The 22,616-nt window shown below is 42.1% G+C and overlaps 1 protein-coding gene across 2 annotated transcripts in view; it reads left to right on the forward strand.

Moving 5' to 3' along the window:
- The first annotated feature begins 419 nt into the window (after positions 1-419).
- Positions 420-22,616, forward strand: part of ANK3 (ankyrin 3) — a 756,238-nt gene continuing 734,041 nt past the window's right edge. Inside the window, exon 1 of one of the 2 annotated variants that reach the window (XM_077258828.1) lies at positions 420-639. In XM_077258828.1, the coding sequence (XP_077114943.1) occupies positions 598-639 (42 nt within the window). In that variant the 5' untranslated portion in view covers positions 420-597. The remainder of the gene's footprint in view (positions 640-22,616) is intronic. The other variant, XM_077258825.1, reaches the window with a different exon arrangement.

Here is a 22,616-nt window from a genome sequence, read left to right on the forward strand (position 1 = left end):
AGGGCATTGGAAAACATTGCGTTCCGAGTCTATATCTACGACTGAGAGTCAACCAAGCTCTAAATGCGTCAGATATTTTTTGTGCCCGTACTACTATTTTAGTTTGCTTTTCCGGATTGACCTTTTTTTCATTTTTTTCATCACTTGGATAAATTAATTTTTACTGGATGTAGCACACAATGACCGCATTTTATCATTTAAGACTCCTAGATACATATACAGTATATATTGTACATTGAACATCATTACTGCTCTTTTGTTCTTTAACCCTAGCAGTGGAGATAATGCCCTTGACAAAATGGTGTGTAAACATGTAAAGTAGTGTAGATGACTTGTAGTGATTGCAGCACTGGAGCCCTGTACCTGGCTGCCCAGCAGCCACTCCCTCTGTATGTAATGTAATACCAGTGACTGCAGGCTGAGCAGCTGCAACAAGTATCCAGGGAGCTCTGCACAGAGCACAACTCTCAGGATACCTCCCTGCACTGGTCACATAGGGACCCTGGACCTTCCTGCTCTTCTGGACTCTTATCCAGAACCCAACAGAGGATTATCATCACTGTTTGGACTCCTCCAGAAGTTGCACATTGTGTAGACATGGCTTCCTTCTCTTCAGGGGGTGGTAAAGAAAGACACCAGGTGAGCAATGGTCTCCAGTTACTTTCTCTTTTGGGAGACTTTCAGTTGTGTGCAGATGTTGAGCTACTTTTCCTGTTCACACTAGCAGTATTTTGTCAGTATTTCACATCAGTATTTGTAAGCCCAAACCAAGAGTGGGTCAAAAATGTAGAGTTGGTGCAGAAGGTTCTATTGTAGGTTCCTCTGGTTGTTCCTCACCTGGTTTTATTACAAATACTCATAGTGTGACTATAGCATTAGATACAGCATCAAGAGTGGAGCTTTGGAGACTTTTATGAAGATTGTGCAACTTTATCACCTAGAGACTTGTAGTACTACAGCAGATGGTACATAAAGGTTTTTGGAGTTGCAGATTTTGGTACAAGTTTTAAAGACTTTCTGAAGCTGAAAAGTTGTGTTTTTCTGTAGGAAATTATTCATATTAGTATCTTCCTGCAGTGTTTATTATGTTGATACAGTGCATTAATGGTCGCTTTACTGTTCTCTATATGCAGATGTTCTATTTGTAACAACAGGTCCCGTTTGTAGAAATGATAATATCGAAATGTTCCATAATGTCGGTTACTATTTTGAAAATATTCCATAGAAAAAGATTCTGAGGTACATAAGCTGGGGAAGTGTGGACACAAGACACAATGAGCCGTGCTGGCTGCACACAAGTGGGTTTGTTTTCACAGCGCTGAAGACCTGTCAGTTCCATTTGCTGTGGGTTTTGGTGCCAGCTCCTCTGTGTCTCTGTCATGGTCAGATGTTCACATACAGCCAAACACTGGCTTGCATTGAATGGAATTCCTCTGCACAGTACTCTGGGAAATCATTTCTCTGCCTCGTTAAATTATGAGAACATATCTAACAAAAATAGGGGAAATTTTCTAGAATATTAAATGCATACTTTTTAATGTTGCATTACCCTTATTTAAAAAAATAATTTTTGCAAATTTTGCAATGCCCTACTGCATATGGAGTATGGTGGACTTTTTTTCTCTAAAATTCAGCATGCTCTAGGTATTTTTTTTTTATTTGTTGCTCTTTAAGACAGTAAAACTGCATATAACAAAAGCAGCAAAATATTAAAAGGCTAAGATAAAGAATTTAAATTCCTAAAAACTTTTTTTTGCAGGAATTTATAATCATTGGAAGTTTATTTCTATTTGAAACATGGCATTTCCACATAAAATGCTATAAATGTCTGATAGGTGATCCACTGACACTCCTGAGAGGAGGGCTGGGAAGCAGAGATATCCACTCGTGCACTACCGCTTAGGAGTGAACTGTATATAACATGTTTGCAGTTTATTCAAAATTACTTCTTTAGGTTGCTTAGAGGGGTTGTCTGTAACGGTGGCGTCTCTGCACCAACTTCCCTGGCAGAGACGCCGATTCTGTCACCGCCGCAGTCCCGCACCTCTTTCTCATCATCTTGTGGCTTCCTGGGGTCTGCGCACGGCTTGCAGATCCCCAGGCACTGTGGTTAGATCGTGCCGTCTTAAAGTGTCCCCATCCAATGGCTGGGGGACACTTATTATTTAAAGCACCTGCACCAGTTGGGAGGTGCCTGTGCGATGTAGTATACTGTGTCTAACATGTTTGCTAGTTCTCAGGTCCCAATGCTCATATTTCTGTATACCTGCGTGCTTGTGTCACACACAGTGTTGGAAGACTAAGTGCAACACGAGGGGAAGGAAGCCCAAACGCTAGGGAAAGGAGAATTAGAGACCCCTAGGCAGATCTAATAGCACCCTACCTCCCCTACCACCCCTATATTGATTACACACCAATCGCCAAGCAGGAACCTAAGCCCTGTATATTCCTAGAGGTAGGCCCTGAATAGGGAAGGGGGAGGATGAGCACTGGTTAGTCCCCACTGAACACTAAAAATAAGAAGGGAAACAAAAAGGGGGAAGAAACTTAGCTTGAGCAAACTCCAGAGAGGTAAAGCCAAACATCCTCCAACAGCACCAGAGAGGAAGTGAGCCGATTGCTATTGCTCCAAGCCTTCACAAGGGGAAAATGCGAATATCACCGGCGACTCCCTGAAGCAGGCTGGGAGTCTATAAACACCCTGGTCCATTTGTATCAATTAGAGCCAAAGGGAGGTTGCCACTGGGTTCAAAAGTCAGAATTATTAAGAAGACTTCTGCCAGATGGAGAGCGACTGTAGCATCTGATACACCTGTGACAGCATGTCTATCAGTCGTACCCACCTGCCTGCCAATCAGCCATACTCGCCTGCCAGTCTATCAGCGGTACCCACCTGCCTGTCTACCATTTCGGGTCGTTCCTGCCTCCTGTCACTTGGGGGTCAGCTGCCATCCACCCAAGGTCAGTCCTGGTGTATCACCTGGTGCCTCTTCCCTCGTCAGATCACGGTATCACCTGCCGCTGTGCACCCAATTTGGACTTGGTGAGCCTCCTAGCCACACCCCTCCAGGTTCTCCTCGGATCACTGCACAGTGGTTTGATCACCCAGCCCACAACATTGCCCACTACTAGGACAACTACTTCTAGATCTGAATATTTGCCGCCAGTAAAATTAAAACACATATTCACTTCCCATGGTGGCAGCATTCTAGCGATGTCGGCACTTTCGATGCTGGCACTCTCGTGAGGTTGTTGTGACATGTAAACATGACACTAAGAAAAACATCACCATGAGCTATAAAAAAAACGATTATTGTTGCACACCAAAGAAAACTTCCTTCAGGTCAGGCTTGTATTACACATGGCCTGCGATGCAGCTCTGTATGGCCCACATTCTATTCACTATGAGAAGAAGGCAAACCGGGAGAGGCAGAACACATAGCCTCTGCTGGTTCGCCTTCTTCTCATGGTGCATCCTTGTGGCATATCTTCCCCGGCACTACACATACACCCATCCATGTAAAAAAATATGTGATTTATGAGACCAAGCCAATATCTTCCATTTCTTCATGGCGAATCTGGATGCTAACATGCTTATTGAAGGCACTTTGAGCTGTGGACAGGGCCTGCATGGACACTATGAGACACACTTTCTACCATAGCCAGCGCAACCTTTTTATCTCTTTGTGTTACCGTAGCTCTTTTTTGTCTGATTGATCCGATTAATTCCCACCTACATTAGTCAGCTTTGGGCACCCATGCTCTTGTTACTAGTTCACGGGTTCTCCTTCTTTAAACCGCTTTTAGTCGGCACTAACCTTTGAATTTTTGGAATACGACACAAAAACTGACATATTGGAGGATTTCTAACCTTGACACTTTCACCCTTGTCAAAATGTACTCGTCTATTTTTCCTTGTTGCAACACACCGGCTTAAAGATCTGATTGTTCCTTGCTGCCTAATATATTTCACCCCTGAAAGGTGCCAATGTTAAAGAAAGTCAAAGTTATTCACTTCACCTGTGAGTGGTTTCAATATTATAGCGGTTCAGTATTTATAGAACCAAGTTTCATCAATGACTGAATGTGATGCAGCAAGACGCAGCATGTGCGATCACTAATGGTTCTCCATGTTATTTATTTGGACTTGTACCTGATTTTGAATGCATGGACATAGATGATATCTAGATGATACATACAGGCTCGGACTGGCCCACAGGGTAGCAGGGGAATCCCCCGGTGGGCCCCTGTGTAGATCTGGGCCCCAACCCCACTGTATGGGCAGTACTTGGCATAATTCACTTGATTAACTCTGTAAAGAAAAAAGCAGCATCTCATCATTCATTAACCACTTTACCCAGTTTATTATTATATAGAGATAAAGGTAAATTTGTGAACGAAGGTAGTACAATATTTGCATGCAGGTGAAAAATGGGTCCCCCCAATATCAATGTTACTGGTGGGCCCTTGTCACCCCAGACTGATACTGGATACATAGATGATATCAAAGGACATAGATGATATAAAAAGTACTGTATATAAGGAGATCACCTCGCCTTCCGCTCATATAGGTAGTTGGGAGACTTGTAACCGACGGGTGCCCGATCTCACTGGTGCAGCAACTTGGAAAATGGAAGGAGAGGTCGGCACTTCCATCTGGTCATATAATATGTTAATAATACTGTATTGATGATCCTTTAAAATGAAGGAACGCAAGGAGGAATTATAACACTGATGCGTTTCTGGAGCCTTAAACGCCCTTAGTCCTAGTATTGTTCTGTACGTGTTTTTCACACGGGAGCACGTGAATGAGGTCTTGGACCCGATGAGTCTGGTGCAGTTTGTAAATCCATGTCAGAATGGCTATATAATCCTTTTTAGAAGTCGTCCTCCCTATGTAAAATGCTGATGGACTTTAGTCTGTGAGCTGTAGTATTGTTTACCCTATTGTATCAAAATGCCATCTGATGTCAAAATAAGGCTATGTTCACACGTTGCGTTTTTTTCAACTTTTCTTTATGCATCTTTTATGCAAATTTTCATCTGCGTTTTACAGTACCAGCAAAGTGTATGAGATTTCAGAAATCTCATGCACACAGCTTGTTTTGTTGTCCTCAGTATTTTGTGCAATGCCTTGGTTTTTGCAGAATTCAGCATGTCACTTCTTTTGGCGTTTTTTCAGTGTTTTTCACCTATTGAAAGCAATGGGTGGTGCAAAAAACGCTGAAAAATGCTGCAAAAACGCAGGTACCAGTGTTTGGTGCCAAAACCTGATGAAGTAGAATCAGATTTTTTTTAGGCATTAAACTTTATCAGCATGCACAAGAGACAAATGTACCCTGACAAAAACACAGGAAAAAGACATAACAAAAACACAACAAAAACTAAGCAAAACCTGCTTTTTTTTGGAGCACGTTTCTTACTGCCAAGAGGACAGGTTTTGCCTGCGGAAAAAAATGCATCAAAGGCGCAATGTGTGAACATAGCCGAAGATTTTTTCCCAAATCAGTTTGAACATTTAGATGTTATGGTTATGGAGGAATGTAATAGGTAAGATAATTTTGCAATTGACTTGGAGATAATGCAGTGGTACCGATATATACTCCCCATCCCCCAATGTAATACAATCACAGTTTACAAACAGGATAGATTAATGATTATCTAGATGTAATTTCATTTCTTCCAATTTGTATTCTTTATTTCCATTGCTGAACTTCTTTGAAAAACAAATCACTGAGATAACAATGTTGGTTCTTTTACAGAACTTATTTACTTCTTACGTGTAGCTCATTCCTTAGCATGTTATAAAGAAATCACAAGTAAAGACATCGAATCTAATAAAAGCACAGAAAAAAAGAGGCCATACTTACCAACAACTGGTCACAATATTAATCAGAATGCAGCAGACCCCCATTATAAAGGCTGATAAATCAACCGTTCACATACGCATCCTCCATGGAGGGCTGATGCCTAGTATTGGGCCGGGGTCACACTTGCGAGTGCAATGTGAGAAACTCGCATCAATACCCGGCACTGCTACCAGCACTCGGGACCAGAAAGTGCGGCTGCATGTATTTCTAGGCAGCCGCACGCTCCGGTCCCGAGTGCCGGTAGCAGTGCTGGGTATTGATACGAGAGACTCACGCGAGCTTCTCGTATTGCACTTGCAAGTGTGACCCCGGCCTTATAGATGTACACAGGTAAGGCTTGGCGCTATGGCGTCCTGTCTGCACCCTGCAGTATATTGGTATTGATACGTATGAATTGCTTTTAATATTAGAGTTTGAATTCACAAGACAATGAGCACCGCTGGCGGAAACAGGAAAGGGCCCGGTGCGAGAACAATATATGGGCCCTTTGCAGCCCAATATCTCATCATAATGCAGAGTTCCAGCTACTTTGGAGGTGGGAATAGGCCTCCTTGCCCTTGGAGCCCTGTTGCTACAATGATATGTCCGCCCCAGATGGGCACCCTTGACGTTCGTAACCAGAATGTATATTCTGGCTAAAATACAAAATAATGTATTTTTCTCCTTTACAAGATATAGGCATGCCCTGTAATGTTGGGGTGAATGAAATAAGATGTTTGTTCTTTTGGGGCTCACTTATATAGTGCTGGGCAGCCTGCCTGATCTAACAGGGGTGTCACCAATAGGTTGTAAGGTTATGTTCACATGTGGTGTTATTGCAGTGGATTTTTCTTCACCAAAACACATTATTTAGGTAGGGAAAATGCTGCGTACAATACACGCGTTTCTCACGTGTGGTTTTGCAGCGGTTTTACTAGCTTTTCTTTTTTTTACGTTCATTTGAATGAGCGAAAACCGCTGCAAAAAACACAAAATAATTGAAATGTTGCAGATCTGAAAAAATGCATCAGAGCTCACAATACACATAGAAAAGAGCACAATATGCAACAGATTATTTCTGTAATCTGACTAATTGTGTTGGTAATGTAAAATTCTGCATATTATATGCACCATGCACACTGTGTAAAATACTCTGCGTTTACGCAACATGTGAAAATACTACGACGTCACTTTTATTGTTTCCATTAAAATAGGGGGATAGTATCAAGAATTTAATAAAACCAATATACTGTAGATGTAGGTAACCAAGGTGAGTAAACCTGATCAAGAATTGCTAAGCGGAGAGAGAGAAAGTTGGGGATGAGCCTAGTACTGGTCTATCCTGTCCTTACCTCGCCGCCGAGAGAATATGACATACCATATACATTGGATAGAAACTGATCTGGGACAGTTTACAGCTGTGAAAATATGACATCTCCGTATCCCTGTGGATATCATCTAGTATTCCTGTGCTAATATATGCCTATATAGACTTTTTGATGCTGCGATGGGCAGCGAGACTCGGCTCACTCCCAGCCACATAAGTCTATGGCTGCATGTGAAACATTGCACTGAACTTGGATATCACCCATGGAGTGCGGTGCGATTCTTGCCGATGCCGGCAGCAGAGGAGATGGAGAAATTACTTTCTCTGTCTCCTCTGCAGCTGTGCTGCGATCCTGTCATGCAAGAGCATCGGAGCACAGAGCACTGACACTCGGCTCCCGCTCGCAGCAGAGCAGGAGTCCGAGGGTCATTAGCATATTGCATCTGATGCTTTCACACCGCATGCCATACTCTGGTGTGACTCCGGCCTTAGGGTGCGCTTACATTGAATGGGGCCCCATTTGTGTTTATAGGGTGCCAACTTCTGTGGTGAAGTGGTAACAGGCTAGACCAGTGCTGGGGTCATCCCCAACTCTCCCTCTATTTAGCAATTCTTGGTCAGGTTTACTTACCTGGTATATTGGTTTCATTTAATTGTTGATACAATCCCCCTATTTTCAAAAGACACAATAAAATTGATGTTTTAATATATTATATAGTGTATGTCCTGTGAACACTATACTGATAAATACTAGATCAGCCATCTGCACACCAAGAACAAAACCTGGAATAAGAAGAAAAGTAGTGTGCTACTCAGTCAGGATCACCAAATATAGTAAAATATATACTTCAACAAAAAACAATGACATGTACAGTATATTAAAAACATTTCAAAAGCACAATGGCTAAAATGAATTCACCAGGTGTGTTTCTATCATAGAATCATAGAATGTTAGAGCTGGAAGGGACCTCCAGGGTCATCGTGTCCAACCCCCTGCTCAATGCAGGACTCACTAAACCATCTCAGACAGATATCTGTCCAGCCTCTGTTTGAAGACTTCCATTGAAGGAGAACTCACCACCGCTCGTGGCCGCCTGTTCCACTCATTGATCACCTTAACTGTCAAAAAGTTTTTTCTAATATCTTGCGTAGTTTGTGTCTCCTCCCCACATAAGAAACTACACCTCTCATGCAATGTTCAACACACAAAAAATCACAGTCATATCAATAAATACCGGTAATTATCACAGAGAAATACTGAGGACCACTGTAATTTGCCGTAAAAGGGTTAATACAATAGAAATACAAAAAATCTGAAACTATAAAAAAAAACACTTTAGGATAACAAAAATAAATGGGTTTATAACAAAAATAAGGCTATCTAAACAATAAAAAAATAAGTAACCGTGATTACACCAAGTATAGCATAAAGCAGTAGCAATATAAAGATAATGGTTTGCAAGATAGAAAGGAAGAATAAGGAACAATACCTATTTTTGCAAGAGAAAGTGATCACCAGATGTATGAGAACAATAGTAAGTACCCTATTAGGAAAAAAAAATAAGCTTGTAGCAAGATCTCCATGAGTAAATGGGAACTGTAGATATGGAGAAGAAATAACGGAGGAATGGAACCCCACGCGTTTCGCCACCCAAAGTGTAGCTTCCTCAGGGGTAATAGTCATTAGCCATTGTGCTTTTTAGATGTTTTTAATATACAGTGCATGTCATGTTTTTAATATACAGTACATTATTATTTTTTTGTTAATTAAAGTATTCATTTTACTACATTTAGGGATCCTGACTCAGTAGCACACTTCTTTTCTTCTGCATAATATTTAGATTCCATATGCAGAATTAACATCAGTTTGTCGGTGAAAGAACATGTGAACGTACCCTAGGCCATGGTGCACGACAGATGTCTATGACTGACACCTTATACAAGCCTTATCCATGTGCATTGATAATACTAAGCTGCACTCATGGAGGATGTGTGTGTGAATGGTCGTCTGTCACTATTTTGCACCTTTCCACCTTTTAATTCTGCCTTCAGATTGGAAGCATGAACCCAATGACAGGTTCATTTTTAAATGACCTATTTCGCCTTGGAAGTTATTTAGGGTCAGTAAATTCTGAAGCTTGCTATAAAGGTAGGAGATACATTGAAGGAATGCTGAATTATAAAGCATAATTATCTGTAGTTTGGGTTATTTTAATAATGATTTGATAGATAGATACAACATAATAATGCATTTCTGCAGAACGTTAATTTAAACCGTATGAGACATTGATGATGTTTTATGTCTTCTTGGCATCAGAGTGAAGCACAATGAACAATGTCCATTTGTCAGAGTTTACTGCTGGGAGCTGCGGGCTCAGTAATGCATCACCGAGGAAGTGCACGTCTCAGTGATCCATTATTCCGCTAATATTTTAATGCTGAGGTAAACGTGTGTTCATAATGCTGTCGGTAAATGCCTCGTTGCTGTGTTAGATAATACATGGGATCTTTCTTCCATAATTAATGAAAATCTAATGCGTGTCCAGAATTCCAGCTGTGATTTAATGCAGTGCTGGTTTATTTCATGGTTTATGGCTCGCATCAGCTTTTCAGGTTTTATAAGTCATGTTCGTGCTTTTAATGGGTAACGCCCCAACTACAACCAAAATTATAGGGATTGTTCTAGAGTTTTAGTAATTAAACTAGCAGCAGAAAATACTGTGAAATGAAAAGACAAACAGTACAAACCTGTTAAAGAGGTGGTCCGAAGTCAAACTGAATTTAATTGTAAATTCCTATCTATTTAGTGCTGTGTTATAAGTTAATGTCTAATATTCTTGGATTAGAAATTTCCTACCATTCCCTAACTACGCTATTTAACACCAATTCTAATTCTTTTCCTATTTCCTGTGTGATGACTTCAATGTTCGTGCATATGTACATTGGTCACAGGTGTGCATCCTTTTATATCCGTATCTATTTAGTGCCGTAATCTAAGCCATTTTCTAATATACTTGTATTAAAAATTCCCTACAGGTCCTTAACTACAGTAGCTTTTCTGTTTTTTTTCCTATTTCCTGTGTGATGCCGATTTGTTTGAGAATCCCAGTGTATGCACAGTGCACAGGTCGTAGGGAGGGACACAGCAGGGACTAGCCTTGCCCCTGAAACGAGCATCACTGATGACGCCTCATTTCAGGGAGGAGGAAGAGGCAGACAGTGACCGCAGCCTCTGCCCCCTACTTTGATGACGTTTCGTTTGAGTATCCCAGCATGCAGTGCACAGTAAGTAAGGAAAAAAAAATAGAAAAGCAGTTAGTGTAGTTAAGGAACGGTAGGGAATTTTTAATACAAGTATATTAGAAAATAGCTTAGATTACGGCACTAAATAGATTGGGATTTTAATTAAATTTAGATTGGCTTCGGACCACCCCTTTCGTTTATCCGATACTGGGGTAGCCTTCGCCGTCCTCACCGGTCCTTCCTTTCCAGATTTGATTACATAAAACACTTGCATCCCATAAACCGAAGAAACAGTCACATACACATAAGAGACTGTACAGCTGTGACCAATGTCCATATACACGAACATTGAGTCTCTACTCCTAGACCATGTTAAACAACCCTGTGGGGTGGTCCTTTGCCTTATCATGGCTTGTGACCCAAGCCTATGTGCTCTTCTGACTTTTAGGACTCCAGTCCATTGACCAAGTGTGTGCTCTCTGACCGCTGGATGGGAGGCTGCCGCTAACTTCCTGTTAATCACTTAACCGTCCAACGGCGAGGACAGTGATGCCAGCGCTCATTGGATGCTGGGCTCATGTATCATAACAACTGCACAGGAGCCCCAGGAGCGCGAGTGCCAACACCGCTGGAACGGCACTGCCTCGGGAGGTAAGTAGGGCTTTATTATTTTATCGGGGCCAAACATTAGATCAAGAAGGGGTTGTCGTAGTAGTGGACAATCCCTTTAATATTATTTCTTTATATGTATGCGATTGTTTCTTGACTTTTCAAGTTGTTTTACGCAAATTGTCTCTTCAGGAATATAAAAGATTTTCATCAGACTCTCCTGATAATGCTGCACCCTGCGTGACCTGCAAGTGGCTTTTACAATATAAACGTATGGAGCATGAGAGTGTGGCCCCATAGACTTGCATTGTAAAAGAGACTTCCGGCTCACACGCAGAGCATAGAGTGAGCCAGAGAGTCTGAAGAGTGGTGACGTCACTAAGAAGAAGAGCCCGGATCCCGGAGAAAATATTAATATTAATGGGAGTGTGCCATGCACCTTATGTAGTAGTTACGTAATGGTGCCCAGTCATATTGGAATAGGAGACACGTATCCTCTAGCTATTACTTTACAGCAGATGAGGTCTATGTTTGATCTAGACTTATTCTATGACCTTTACCCTAAATTTGCTCAATTTAAGGAATGTATTAATTTCCAGTGTTGAGAACAATTTAAAAAAATTCCTAAATTGTTTTGCTGTAGATTAAAACTAATCTGTCTGCCGCTATCCACTGGCTGCAGTGTATAGAAGCTTTCTAATAACAGTTTTGATTAACCTTTTTAGCATAACTTGTTATGCTATTACAAATTATATATTGCTACCTGAACCAGCCATTAGATGTTTTCCTACTAGCAGATATGCAACAGATGTAACCGCCTGTTGTCAAGTGTAATCTGTCTCTAGCAGCAGGGAAGCAGAAACGGTCCTGCGTCTTTATCTCTCTGATCTGTTCTGTCTGTTAAAATACATACAGGCATAATAAAGACAGTTTCTCAGGTCCGAGCAGGCAAGCAAATGGCAGGAGCAGTCGTGCTTTGAAATCGGCTTCCTTTGTTGGCATACAGTATGGGTCAAAAGTTAAACACCTTTCCAAACAATGGTTTTCCCTGGAATGTGCACAATGTATATTCAGACTGAAGACAAAAAAAACCCACAAAGGAACCAAAGTATCAACCCCCCTTCCCCTTTTTGGTTACATAGCCTAAATGTGTGTTTTGTGTCATTGTTTTGTTCCTGTTGCAATAAAAATGATGGTCCCACTAAGTGCAAACCAGATGGGATGGCATGTTGTTGCAGAATGCCTTGAATGTTGAATACATCAATAACAGTGTCACCAGCAAGGCCCCCGTCACACCATCTGACCTTCCCCTCCTTGCTTCATGGTGGGCACCACGCACGTAGAAACTATCCGCTCACCTTTTCGCCACAAAGACATGGCGATTGGCACCATAAATTTTGACTCATCAGATTACAGTGCAGATTTCCACTGATCAAATGCCTAGTCCTTGTTCTACTTGTTGCAAAATAATTTTCCTGCTTACAGTCCTCAGAAGTGTCTTCTTTGCAGCAATTTGGCCATGAAGGCCACGCTCCTCGCAAACTCCTATAAAGTGTTCATGTTAATATCTGTCTGTTGCATCATTTATTGCACTGTTATCCAGTGGCATAAATAGAGTCTTATGGGCCCTGGTGCCAGATTTGAGCCAGACCCCCCATCCTGATAAATTATGTAAATATATTTATTTGTATATATGCACCCTCCATCCTGGTATATATGTCACTCATCCTGGTATATATGTCCCTCATTCTAGTCCCATCCTGGTATGTATCACCAATTCTGGTATATGTTCCTTATTCTGAGCCCTAACCTGGAATATATATATCCCCTGTCTTGGTATATGTCCCCCGTTTTGCTGCTGTTCTTTAATGTATAGTAAAAAATATACCATTATGCTTTCCAGGGGCATACATAGAAGTCATGGGGCTCATAATCAGAAGTATAATGCACCCCCCCATAGTCCTCTATATAATATAATGCATCCTATATTCCTTCATATAGTATTAAGCACATCTCATAGTCATCCATGTAGTATAATGCACACAGCATAGTCATCCATAAAGTATAATGCACCCTTATAGTCATCCATGAAGTATAATGCATCCCCATAGTAATCCTTAACATATAATTAACAGAGCCTAGATAGCCATAAAGTATAATGCACCCCCATAGTCATCCATAAAGTATAATGCACCCTATAGTCATCCATAAAGTATAGTACACCCTATAGTCATCCATAAAGTGTAATGCATGCCCATAGTTATCCATACAGTATAGTGCACCCCATAGTTATCCATAAAATATAATGCACCCCACAGTCATTCATAATTTATAATGCATCCCATAGTCATCCGTGTACTAGTATGGCCACTGATTAAAAAAAAATAAAAATATTCACCTTCCCTTCACTCTCCTGCCATGCAGCATCCTGTTGTGAAGCCAGGAGCTGATTTTGGCGTGTGAAGGAGCGTATGACATCACTGCCATGCATCTCATCAGGTGCACGCCGACGTCAGCTGCTGGCCTCTGATTGGCCGGCAGTGTGTATCGTCGCACACGGACCCGATGGGGCGATTGATAATTTTCATGACTACGCTTGACGAAATCTTCAAGGTTCTAGCAATTTTCCACATTGACTGACCTTCATTTATTAAAATAACGATGGACTGTCGTTTCTTAGCTCAGTGATTCTTGCTATATTCTGGTTTAGAACAGTTGTGTAATAGGACTCGGCACCTTATGGAATTGTGCACCAACAATGCCTCTGCAAAATAGCTGATGGTCACAAACATTTTCTAAAGACCAGCAATTCCACAAATAAACTGTGGACAATGCATACATGTTCAGTGGAAGTTATTCCAGCTGACTATCTGCTGAACCTGCTTGAGGGAATGGCACGGGTGTGTAAAGCTGCAATCAATTAAAAGGGGGGTACTGTGAGAAACCTAAAGCTTAACCATTATTCTGATTTGTTTCACACGTTTCTTTACTCCTTGTTTTCTTATGTATCCCTTTATGGTTTTGCTGTCTTGAGTCTGAATCTACAATGTGCACACTCCAATGAGATCAAGAACAAACATTGCATGAACAGATGTGTCTACACTTTTGATAATATTGTATATCTAAATATATGTGTTTTATTAAAATATACACATGCACAAATATGTAAAAATATGGAGTTTTATTCCATGACTATGCTAATAGGGTAACTTAAACTCTTACAATGAATTCACAGCCTGGAAGCTTTTAAAAGTTAATATTTATTGAGCATGGCTATGTAAAATTCACCATGAATGTAGAGGAGTGTGGTACTTTAAGGCTCACATTTGCCTTTTGATACTGTAGCACAGGAGCACATTGACCCTAAAAACTAATTTTTAATTTCATTTACAACAGTCCGTGAGCCATAAAGTGCTGTGCAGCAAGTTCTGTATACTAGCTAGCTCCATTACTGAATACAACTTATCTGTTAGGCCCAGTTCACACGTCCTGGTGTTTCCTGTACTGGAATCACCAGTAGTGGTGAGATCCATGGTCCGTGCGCCATCCGTGTGTATGTATCTGACATCTGTGTTTCCGTGTGCTGTCAGTGTGACACATATGGAATGAAATGTAGCATAGAAATTAAAAAGTGTTATGTATTAAAGATTTTCAAAGATAGCAATAGATAGCTATGAAGAGCGTAATTAAGTAGATAGAAATATGTCACTGTGATATATAATCAGTGCATTGCATGTGTAGTTTATTGCACTTGTATTTATTGAATAAATACATTTAAAAAATGGCACGGGGTACCACTTATTTTTATTTACCAGCTGAGGGAAAGCAGACAGCTGGGGGCTGGTGTTAATATTCTGGGAAGGGGCCAATATCCATAAAGGTTCCCAGCTTCTTAATGATAGCTCACAGCTGCCTGCATAGCCTTTATTGGTTATTAAAGAGGAGGGACCCCCCAAAAAATGATATGATGTCCCCCCTATTTTTAATAACCATCAAAGGCTAAACAGACAGCTGTGGGCTGATCTTAATAGGCTGAGAAGGGGCCATGGATATTGGCCCCCTCCCAGACTAATAACACCAGCCTTCAGCCGCCCCAGAAAAGGTGCATCCATTAGATGTGCCAATTTTGGCTTTTAGCCTCGGCTCACATTTCCTCCGTGGTGCCAGAAAGAAAGGACATGTCTGTGAGATTTTGAATACAATAGGTGTGCGTGTGTCCATATTATTGTGTCCTCAAAAAACTAACTGCATACGGATATAAAAAACACGTGTGAAGGGGAACATAGTGTAGGTTCATATGAGCATATAAAAAAGTCGCACAGAATTTCATCCAGAAAAGTGGTTTGATTTTTTTTCTCACTTGTCATCCATATACAATCCATTTTTTGTACAGCAGCAGCTATCAGTCCCTTACAAGAGCATTTACAGATTGCTATAGAATTGCAACGTGTCTGTAAAAATGTAATGCTATACTGAGCCTCTGTATGACATCTGATTTTTTTACGCACCAGTAGACTCTCTTCCAAATTACGAAAGAAAGTAGTGCATGCTGCAAACAGGTTCCTGTGACATTTTTTTCTCTTTCTCAGTCACACCTTGCTGCCTTATCAGGGCTGTGTTAACTCTTTGTTCAGTGCTTTATTGCTATGCAACATGATGCTTTCTGGAGAGCAGGTTCTATGTTATTATCAAGACTTGAGACCAGGGCCAGACTGGGACTAAAATTCAGCCCTGGCATTTGAAGGTACACAGGCCCACTTGTCACATGGTGAATATGTAATATCTTTGTGCACCTGTAGGTCACAAGAAGTGAGGTGCGTGTAACACGACTATATAACATATAGTCACAGCTGTGCCCAGTATTACAGCTCAGTCCTATTTATTGCTCTTAGGTGCAGGAGCGGGCAAAACTGCTATTTTACACACAGAGTGGGGTCTCATAGATAATGAAGATGATGCTGCGCTCTACATGGTGCTGCGGCCTCTTCATACACAGTAGCTGATGGACAGTGATGCAAAGGGTCAGATACCAATGAGCTATTATTTATGTATTTATTTTACTCACTGATATAGCACCACAGGTCTTTACAGACGTTATCATCACTGTCCCCATTGGGGCTCACAATCTACATTCCCTATGAGTCTTTGGAATGTGGGAGGAAACCAGAGAACCGGAGAAAACCCACACAAACACCGGGAGAACATACAAATTCATTGCAGATGTTGTCATTGGTGGGATTTGAACTCACGACCCCAGCGCTGCAAAGCAACAGTGCTAACCACTGAGCCACCAAAAATCTCTACAAAGGCCAAGATCTGTATTAACGCCATATCGTTACCATATAGCAGTAGATATCAGCTCTGCATAACATATAAGAGATCACAGCACAGTTACAGATAATGACTTACAGATTACTTTCTTTCTGATTGACTCGTTCACTTTTCCCATCTTTTTCATCTGGCCCAGACCGACATGACAACTTCTCCAGCCACAACTCGTCTGCAGAGAATACAACAAAGACAAATTTCACTTCTCATATTCCAGCCTCATCACCATCTATTCCCAACCTGCACAAACTCCTCATCCTGCTGATATCCCAATACTGAGCCCCTGCGGCCATATGTGACCCTATTACTGCACCTGATACCCCAATACTGAGCCGCTGCTGCTGTATGTGTCCCTATTACTGCCCCTGATACCCCAATACTGAGCCTCTGCTGCCGTATGTGTCCCTATTACTGCACCTGCTGTGTGGTACAAAAACAGCACTCCTTTTACTGCCCTACATAATAATGCCACCACTGTGCCCTTTAAATAGTAATAATGCCTTTGTGCCCTCTATATGGTAAAATTGCCCCCACTAGAAAATATTAATGCACTGTGCAAATGCACTTGAAAACAGTATCCACATTTTTCCCCTAGAAAGTAATAATGCCCCTTGTGCACATGACTGCCATAATACTCTGAGTGCCCCTATAACAATGATGCTTCTTAAGTGCCCAGTTAACATCTACTAAAGTCCCCTGAGTCCCCAATGTACAACTCCTTTACATACATTATGATGGGCAAACAGCTCCCCTATATACAGTATAATACACCCACAATTACTCTATACACAATATGATGTTCCCACAACTGCCCTCTACACAGCATTATGGGCCTTAAACTCCACTATACATAGTGTGGTGGGCCCACAGCTCCCCAATACACAGTATGGTGGGCCCACAGCTCTCCAATACACAGTATGGTGGGCCCACAGCTTCTCAATGCACAGTATGGTGGTCCCACAGCTCCCCTATACACAGTATATTGGGCCCACAGCTCCGCTATACAGAGTATGATGTCCCCACTGCTCCCCCAAAATACTGACTACCACAGTAGCCCTCAGACTGTATAATGACCTCCAAATTAGTCACCAAACTGCATAATGGCCCCCGCACATTAGCTCACAAACTGTACACTATAATGCTCCTCCACATTAGCTCCCAAACTGTATAATGGTCCCTGCATTAGTCCCCAAGCTGTATAATGGCCCCTGCATTAGTCCTCAAGCTGTATAATGGCCCCTGCATTAGTCCCCAAGCTGTAAAATGTCCCCTGCATTAGTCCCCAAGCTGTATAGTGGCCCCTGCATTAGTCCCCAATCTGTATAATTACCCCTGCATTATTCCCCAATCTGTATAATGGCCCCCGCATTAGTCCTCAAGCTGTAAAATGTCCCCTGCATTAGTCCCCAAGCTGTATAATGGCCCCTGCATTAGTCCCCAATCTGTATAATGGCCCCCACATTAGTCCTCAAGCTGTATAGTGACCCTTGCATTAGTCCACAAGCTGTATAACAGATGCTGAATTAGTCCCTGAATTGTATGAGGGCCCGCCACAAAGTTTCAGAGTCCCACACACTACGTAGAAGGGTCTCCCATTGTTTATGATGCCCCCACATCACATCACAAGTTTTAATTTAAAAAAAATCATATACTCATCTAACCCAGGATCCTGACAAGTCCAGTGGCAAGGCAACGCAGTGTAGCATGCGCCAGGACTCTGACGTCCCCAGCGTGCGTCGGCGCCTCGGTGGTTCTGTAGACCTGAGGCATAAAGTGATCTGCGGTCTACAGAACAGAGAGCGGTAGTGCAGGGAGATCTACTGCAGGGCTCAACTGTATATGCACATTATACATGCTGATTAATTAAGGGTAGTGCAGCATTGGGTGCGACCCCTGAGGCCCAGGGTATCCGTCCACTCTGCACCCTGGTAGCTGCGCTGCTGTATACTGTGGCTACAGACATAAGACGTTACACCAGTCACATAGTTCCCTGTATATAACTTCCGATATCTGTGCACCACTTATATCATATCCCTGATATATCCTATGCTATGTGTACAGACATCAGATGCTATATACAGGATTATATGTCATGTTGTATATTACACTATGAGTACAGACATCAGGTCTTATATCATCACATATTATCCTGTATATAAGATCAGATGTCTGTGCACATAGTATAGGATATGAGTGACATATTCTCCTGTACAGTATGAGTACTATGTGCACTGTGTATACTATGTGCACTGTATATTGTATATTATGACATATGCATTGACCGATTGCTCCTGGACCAGGCTACAGGACATACATGATATAATATACAGTGGCTATATATATATATATATATATATATATATATAAATATATATATATATATATATATATATATATATATATATATATATATATGCACAGTGTATGATGTCCTGCAGCCAGGCTCAGGAGTGATCAGCCTATGATCCTGTATACAGCTGTCTGCTGGGAGTTATTGCTGCAGCTTGTTCCTGCACACAGATCAGGCCACACTGGAGCTGGTGACCCCACTGACAGCGCGACCCCATCTGTGTGAAGCTTCAAGCTGGACAATAAATCATCTCTCCGGCCTCAGCTCGACTGCAGACACCACGGCAAGACAAGATCCGATTCTGTCAGAGACCTCCTGCCCCGGCCCCCTGCTCTGCTGACCTCATCACTGAAGCTCCTCTCAGCCCGGCCGGCTCGCTGGTGACGTCCACCCTCACATCATGTGGTGTGTCTGCAATGCTGGGATGTCCGGGCCGGCACTTGTACAACTTGATGGTACAGTACAGTGCCGGGAGGCCTAAAACTTCTGCACGGGGCAGACCTGCACAGAGCCCCCTGCTTGTGTGCATGATCGCGCTGCAGAATTGAAATCAGCAGAGCCAAGGGGCGGCACAGAACAGCACAGAGCCACCCCTTTCCTGGTCCTGCTGGTTTCATCAGTGCAGCGTGATTGTGTGTGCAGGCAAGCTAATGCTGCGCCTGCCAGACATGCACGCTGAAGAGGGAGTGGAGGTGATCGAGCGGCCCATTAGAGGGACCGGCCGTTCTGGCATTTGCCAGAAGTGCCCGATGGCCAGTCCGGCCCTGCTTGAGACTCTGACCTTAGCTTTACTCACAGAATTACTACTAAATGCCTGGGAAAGGGTGCCATGCGAATGGTGGTAATAATAAATTTTTGAATTGCGTACTGTCTCATTTGTTTTGTATTATTGATGTAAAAGACCATAGGCAGAGCGCACTGGCGGACACTGACAGAAGAGGCCCCTGTGCAAGAACAATATATGGGCCCTTGGCAGTTCAATAGCTCATCATAATGCACAATTCCACCTGGTTTGGCGATGGTATTGGCCCCTTACCACTTGGGCCCCTGTGTGAGTGCACCAATGATACGTCCGCCCTTTGCAGAGTGGACATTGAGGGATGGGCACCAAGGCACAGAAGAGTCCCATTGTTCATCTCTTGTATATTGTTTCTACAATGTCATTGGTTTTGCTACTTAAACCCAGCTGTGTCTCAGGCTTATTACCTGGTCACGGCAATTAGATTTTCCTATCCAGCACAGGTTAAAAAGTGAAAGAAATCTATTTTTTTATTGCTTCATTAAAAATATGTCATAGTCATACAAAAAAAAAGTTCTGAGTCTGTCTGACTCTTAGTCTTAGACTAAAGCCCTCAATACACATTCAGCTAATGTTGACCCACCGAAAACAACGGGTTCTGCCGATATGGGGCAGGCAGTTGATCGGGATATATGTCGTACTGCCTATTTCGTTTGTCTGGCAGTGGCTCTCTCATAGAAATAGTACTAGCACTCTTGTGTATGGCTGACCAGTTGGCTGAACCACTATTTGGCCGACAGCCATTTAATTTGTTTGGGGGATGTAAGAGTTGGACAGACTTGAACATGTAAGAAGAACATTTTTTTTGTATGCCTTTTTAACATATTTTATGCAACTAATTGCATGGTGTATAAGGTAAAAACCTTTCCGGGATCCTGTTTGCTTGCTTTTGGTCTATTACTAATATTGTCCTCTGATCCCAGCCCTGTTCCTGGCCTTGTCTCAACCCAGCCATCCATTTTAGTCTACATGGTTCTTGTGATGGAGTCTTGAATTCTGACCTTGGCCTAGTCCCTGAGCCCACTCACGTGTGATACTTTGGATACCCTGCCTTGCTCTGCTGCATTTCCCTGGTTCTGACTACACTTATTGATTATTTCATGGTCTGATTACCTCTGTCTGCTTTCTTTATTATGACATTTGGTTTAAATCCTGACCTTGCTACTTTTCAACACCACATTCAACAATATGAAACTACTTGGGGGATTCCCAGAAGTCAAGTCCAGATTCCAGTACAGAGAAAATAGGTGGAGAACCAGGAAAACCATGTCTCTTTATAGCCAGTGCCATTTAGATTTAGGCTCTGACATTGACATTTTTCATTAGTAATTAATCTATATCACTGCTGAACTTGTAACAGCACTGACTGTTGATGGTCAAAAGCTTTTTGATATGCTTAAAGCGCTGAAAGAAAACCCAAAAGGCTGGAGTGGCGCTTTAAATGTAAGTCCCCCCACCCCCGGTCATATACTCACCCTCTGGCATCTGCAGTGTTTTTCGGTGCTGTTGTGGTACCCCTGTTCTGTCTTGTGAGAGCAGCTTCTGACTGGCTGGAACTCAGAAGTTACGCCACAAGCTCTCAGTGCAAGTCTATGAGGGCCAGAATGAGGCCAGAAAGAGCTCTCATAGACTTGTATTGAAATGTGACCTCCATACAGCTCCATGAAATAAAGACCAAAGGGAGTGACGCTGGAAAACGATGAATGCGGTGGTAAGGGAGGATGAGACAGGGGGCAGGGGAATTACATTTAAAGCACCACTCCAACGCTGGAGTGGTGCTTTAATCATGACGTTCATAAATCAGTGTCTGATTTATGAATGTGAAGATAACACAAACTGTCCATATGAAAAGAGGTTTCTTTTTTAAATCATTTGCTGGTGAGTGAAAGTTATTTGGCTTATAATTGGCAATGCTATTGGGTACATACTGTATTGCGCTCATACTAAGGCACTGTCTGGTTTAGCCACGTGCATACTGTGTGACCATACACCATATCAGAGTAAGTGGCACCAACACAAAGTCAGCCTGGGTACCTGCTAGTGTAAACACCTACTTAAAAGTTTTGTCTAGCCTTCCAATATTTTATCAGTATTTAGTTAGTTAGATCATTCTGCACAATCACTGGCTCATAATAATTTTAAAGGTATGAAGTATACATAGCCTCCTGTACCCTGGTTGACATGACTACAAACAGCACATTTTCGGCATTGAGATCAGATGAAGAAGATGTTAGTACAAACATGTTGCGGTTTAATAAGATGATATAACTAATATACTCTCATTGATGTCTAGGATTATCTTCATTGCATCCAAATCTGCCACCGCTCAGTGAGTGACCATTTTTTCATTGTCGTCCATCTCCTAGCGAGCGCTGTCCCAGTCTGGCTCAGTGGCAGTTGCTTTCTGCAAGGCTGTATACAAGGAGGTGGACATATATCTTGATATGCTGTCCGTATCATTACCAACTCAAATGGATTATACTCTGGGAGCTCCCTGTGTCCTTTTTTATAGTTTCATTCTAGGAATTAGTTGGGGTCTACAGGCAGTTTGACCCGCCTATCAGAGGTATTCCTCAGGAGAATTTCCTGGGGATGAAGGCTCTGACATATAGCACTCTACAGCCAGGTATAGAACAATTATAGTCTTCTACAGTTTTCTATTCAGGAAAAAGTGATATAGTGACATGAGGACAATGAGACATTATTTTGGCCTATGACAGGTGAATGAGGGGCCTATTACTATGTTTGGCATATTCACCAGGCGCTCTCCTGCCTCATTTACGGTACAAAACACATTGTGAACAGCCTAAATTACAGTAGGTTATTTCTGAAGAGCATATCTGTGATTTTACAAACTCCTTAAAAAATGGGACACACCTCAATCATGGAAATTTCTATGTGAATGCATGGACATGCCCTTATGATATCTAACCACCAATTAGTAGCAAAAATTGAAGCTCGTGGGTTCCAATGCAAAAAATCTCTAACAGGACTCCAACTATCAGGAGCCTTCAATAGTATGGTTCTTTTTACATTGGCCAAAGGAACCTTTGAGACACCCTAGGCTCCAGGGCCCTGATGCAATTGCAACCCTTGCACCCACCGTACTTA

The sequence above is a fragment of the Ranitomeya variabilis genome, chromosome 4, assembly GCF_051348905.1.
Source record: "Ranitomeya variabilis isolate aRanVar5 chromosome 4, aRanVar5.hap1, whole genome shotgun sequence".
Lineage (NCBI taxonomy): Eukaryota > Metazoa > Chordata > Amphibia > Anura > Dendrobatidae > Ranitomeya > Ranitomeya variabilis.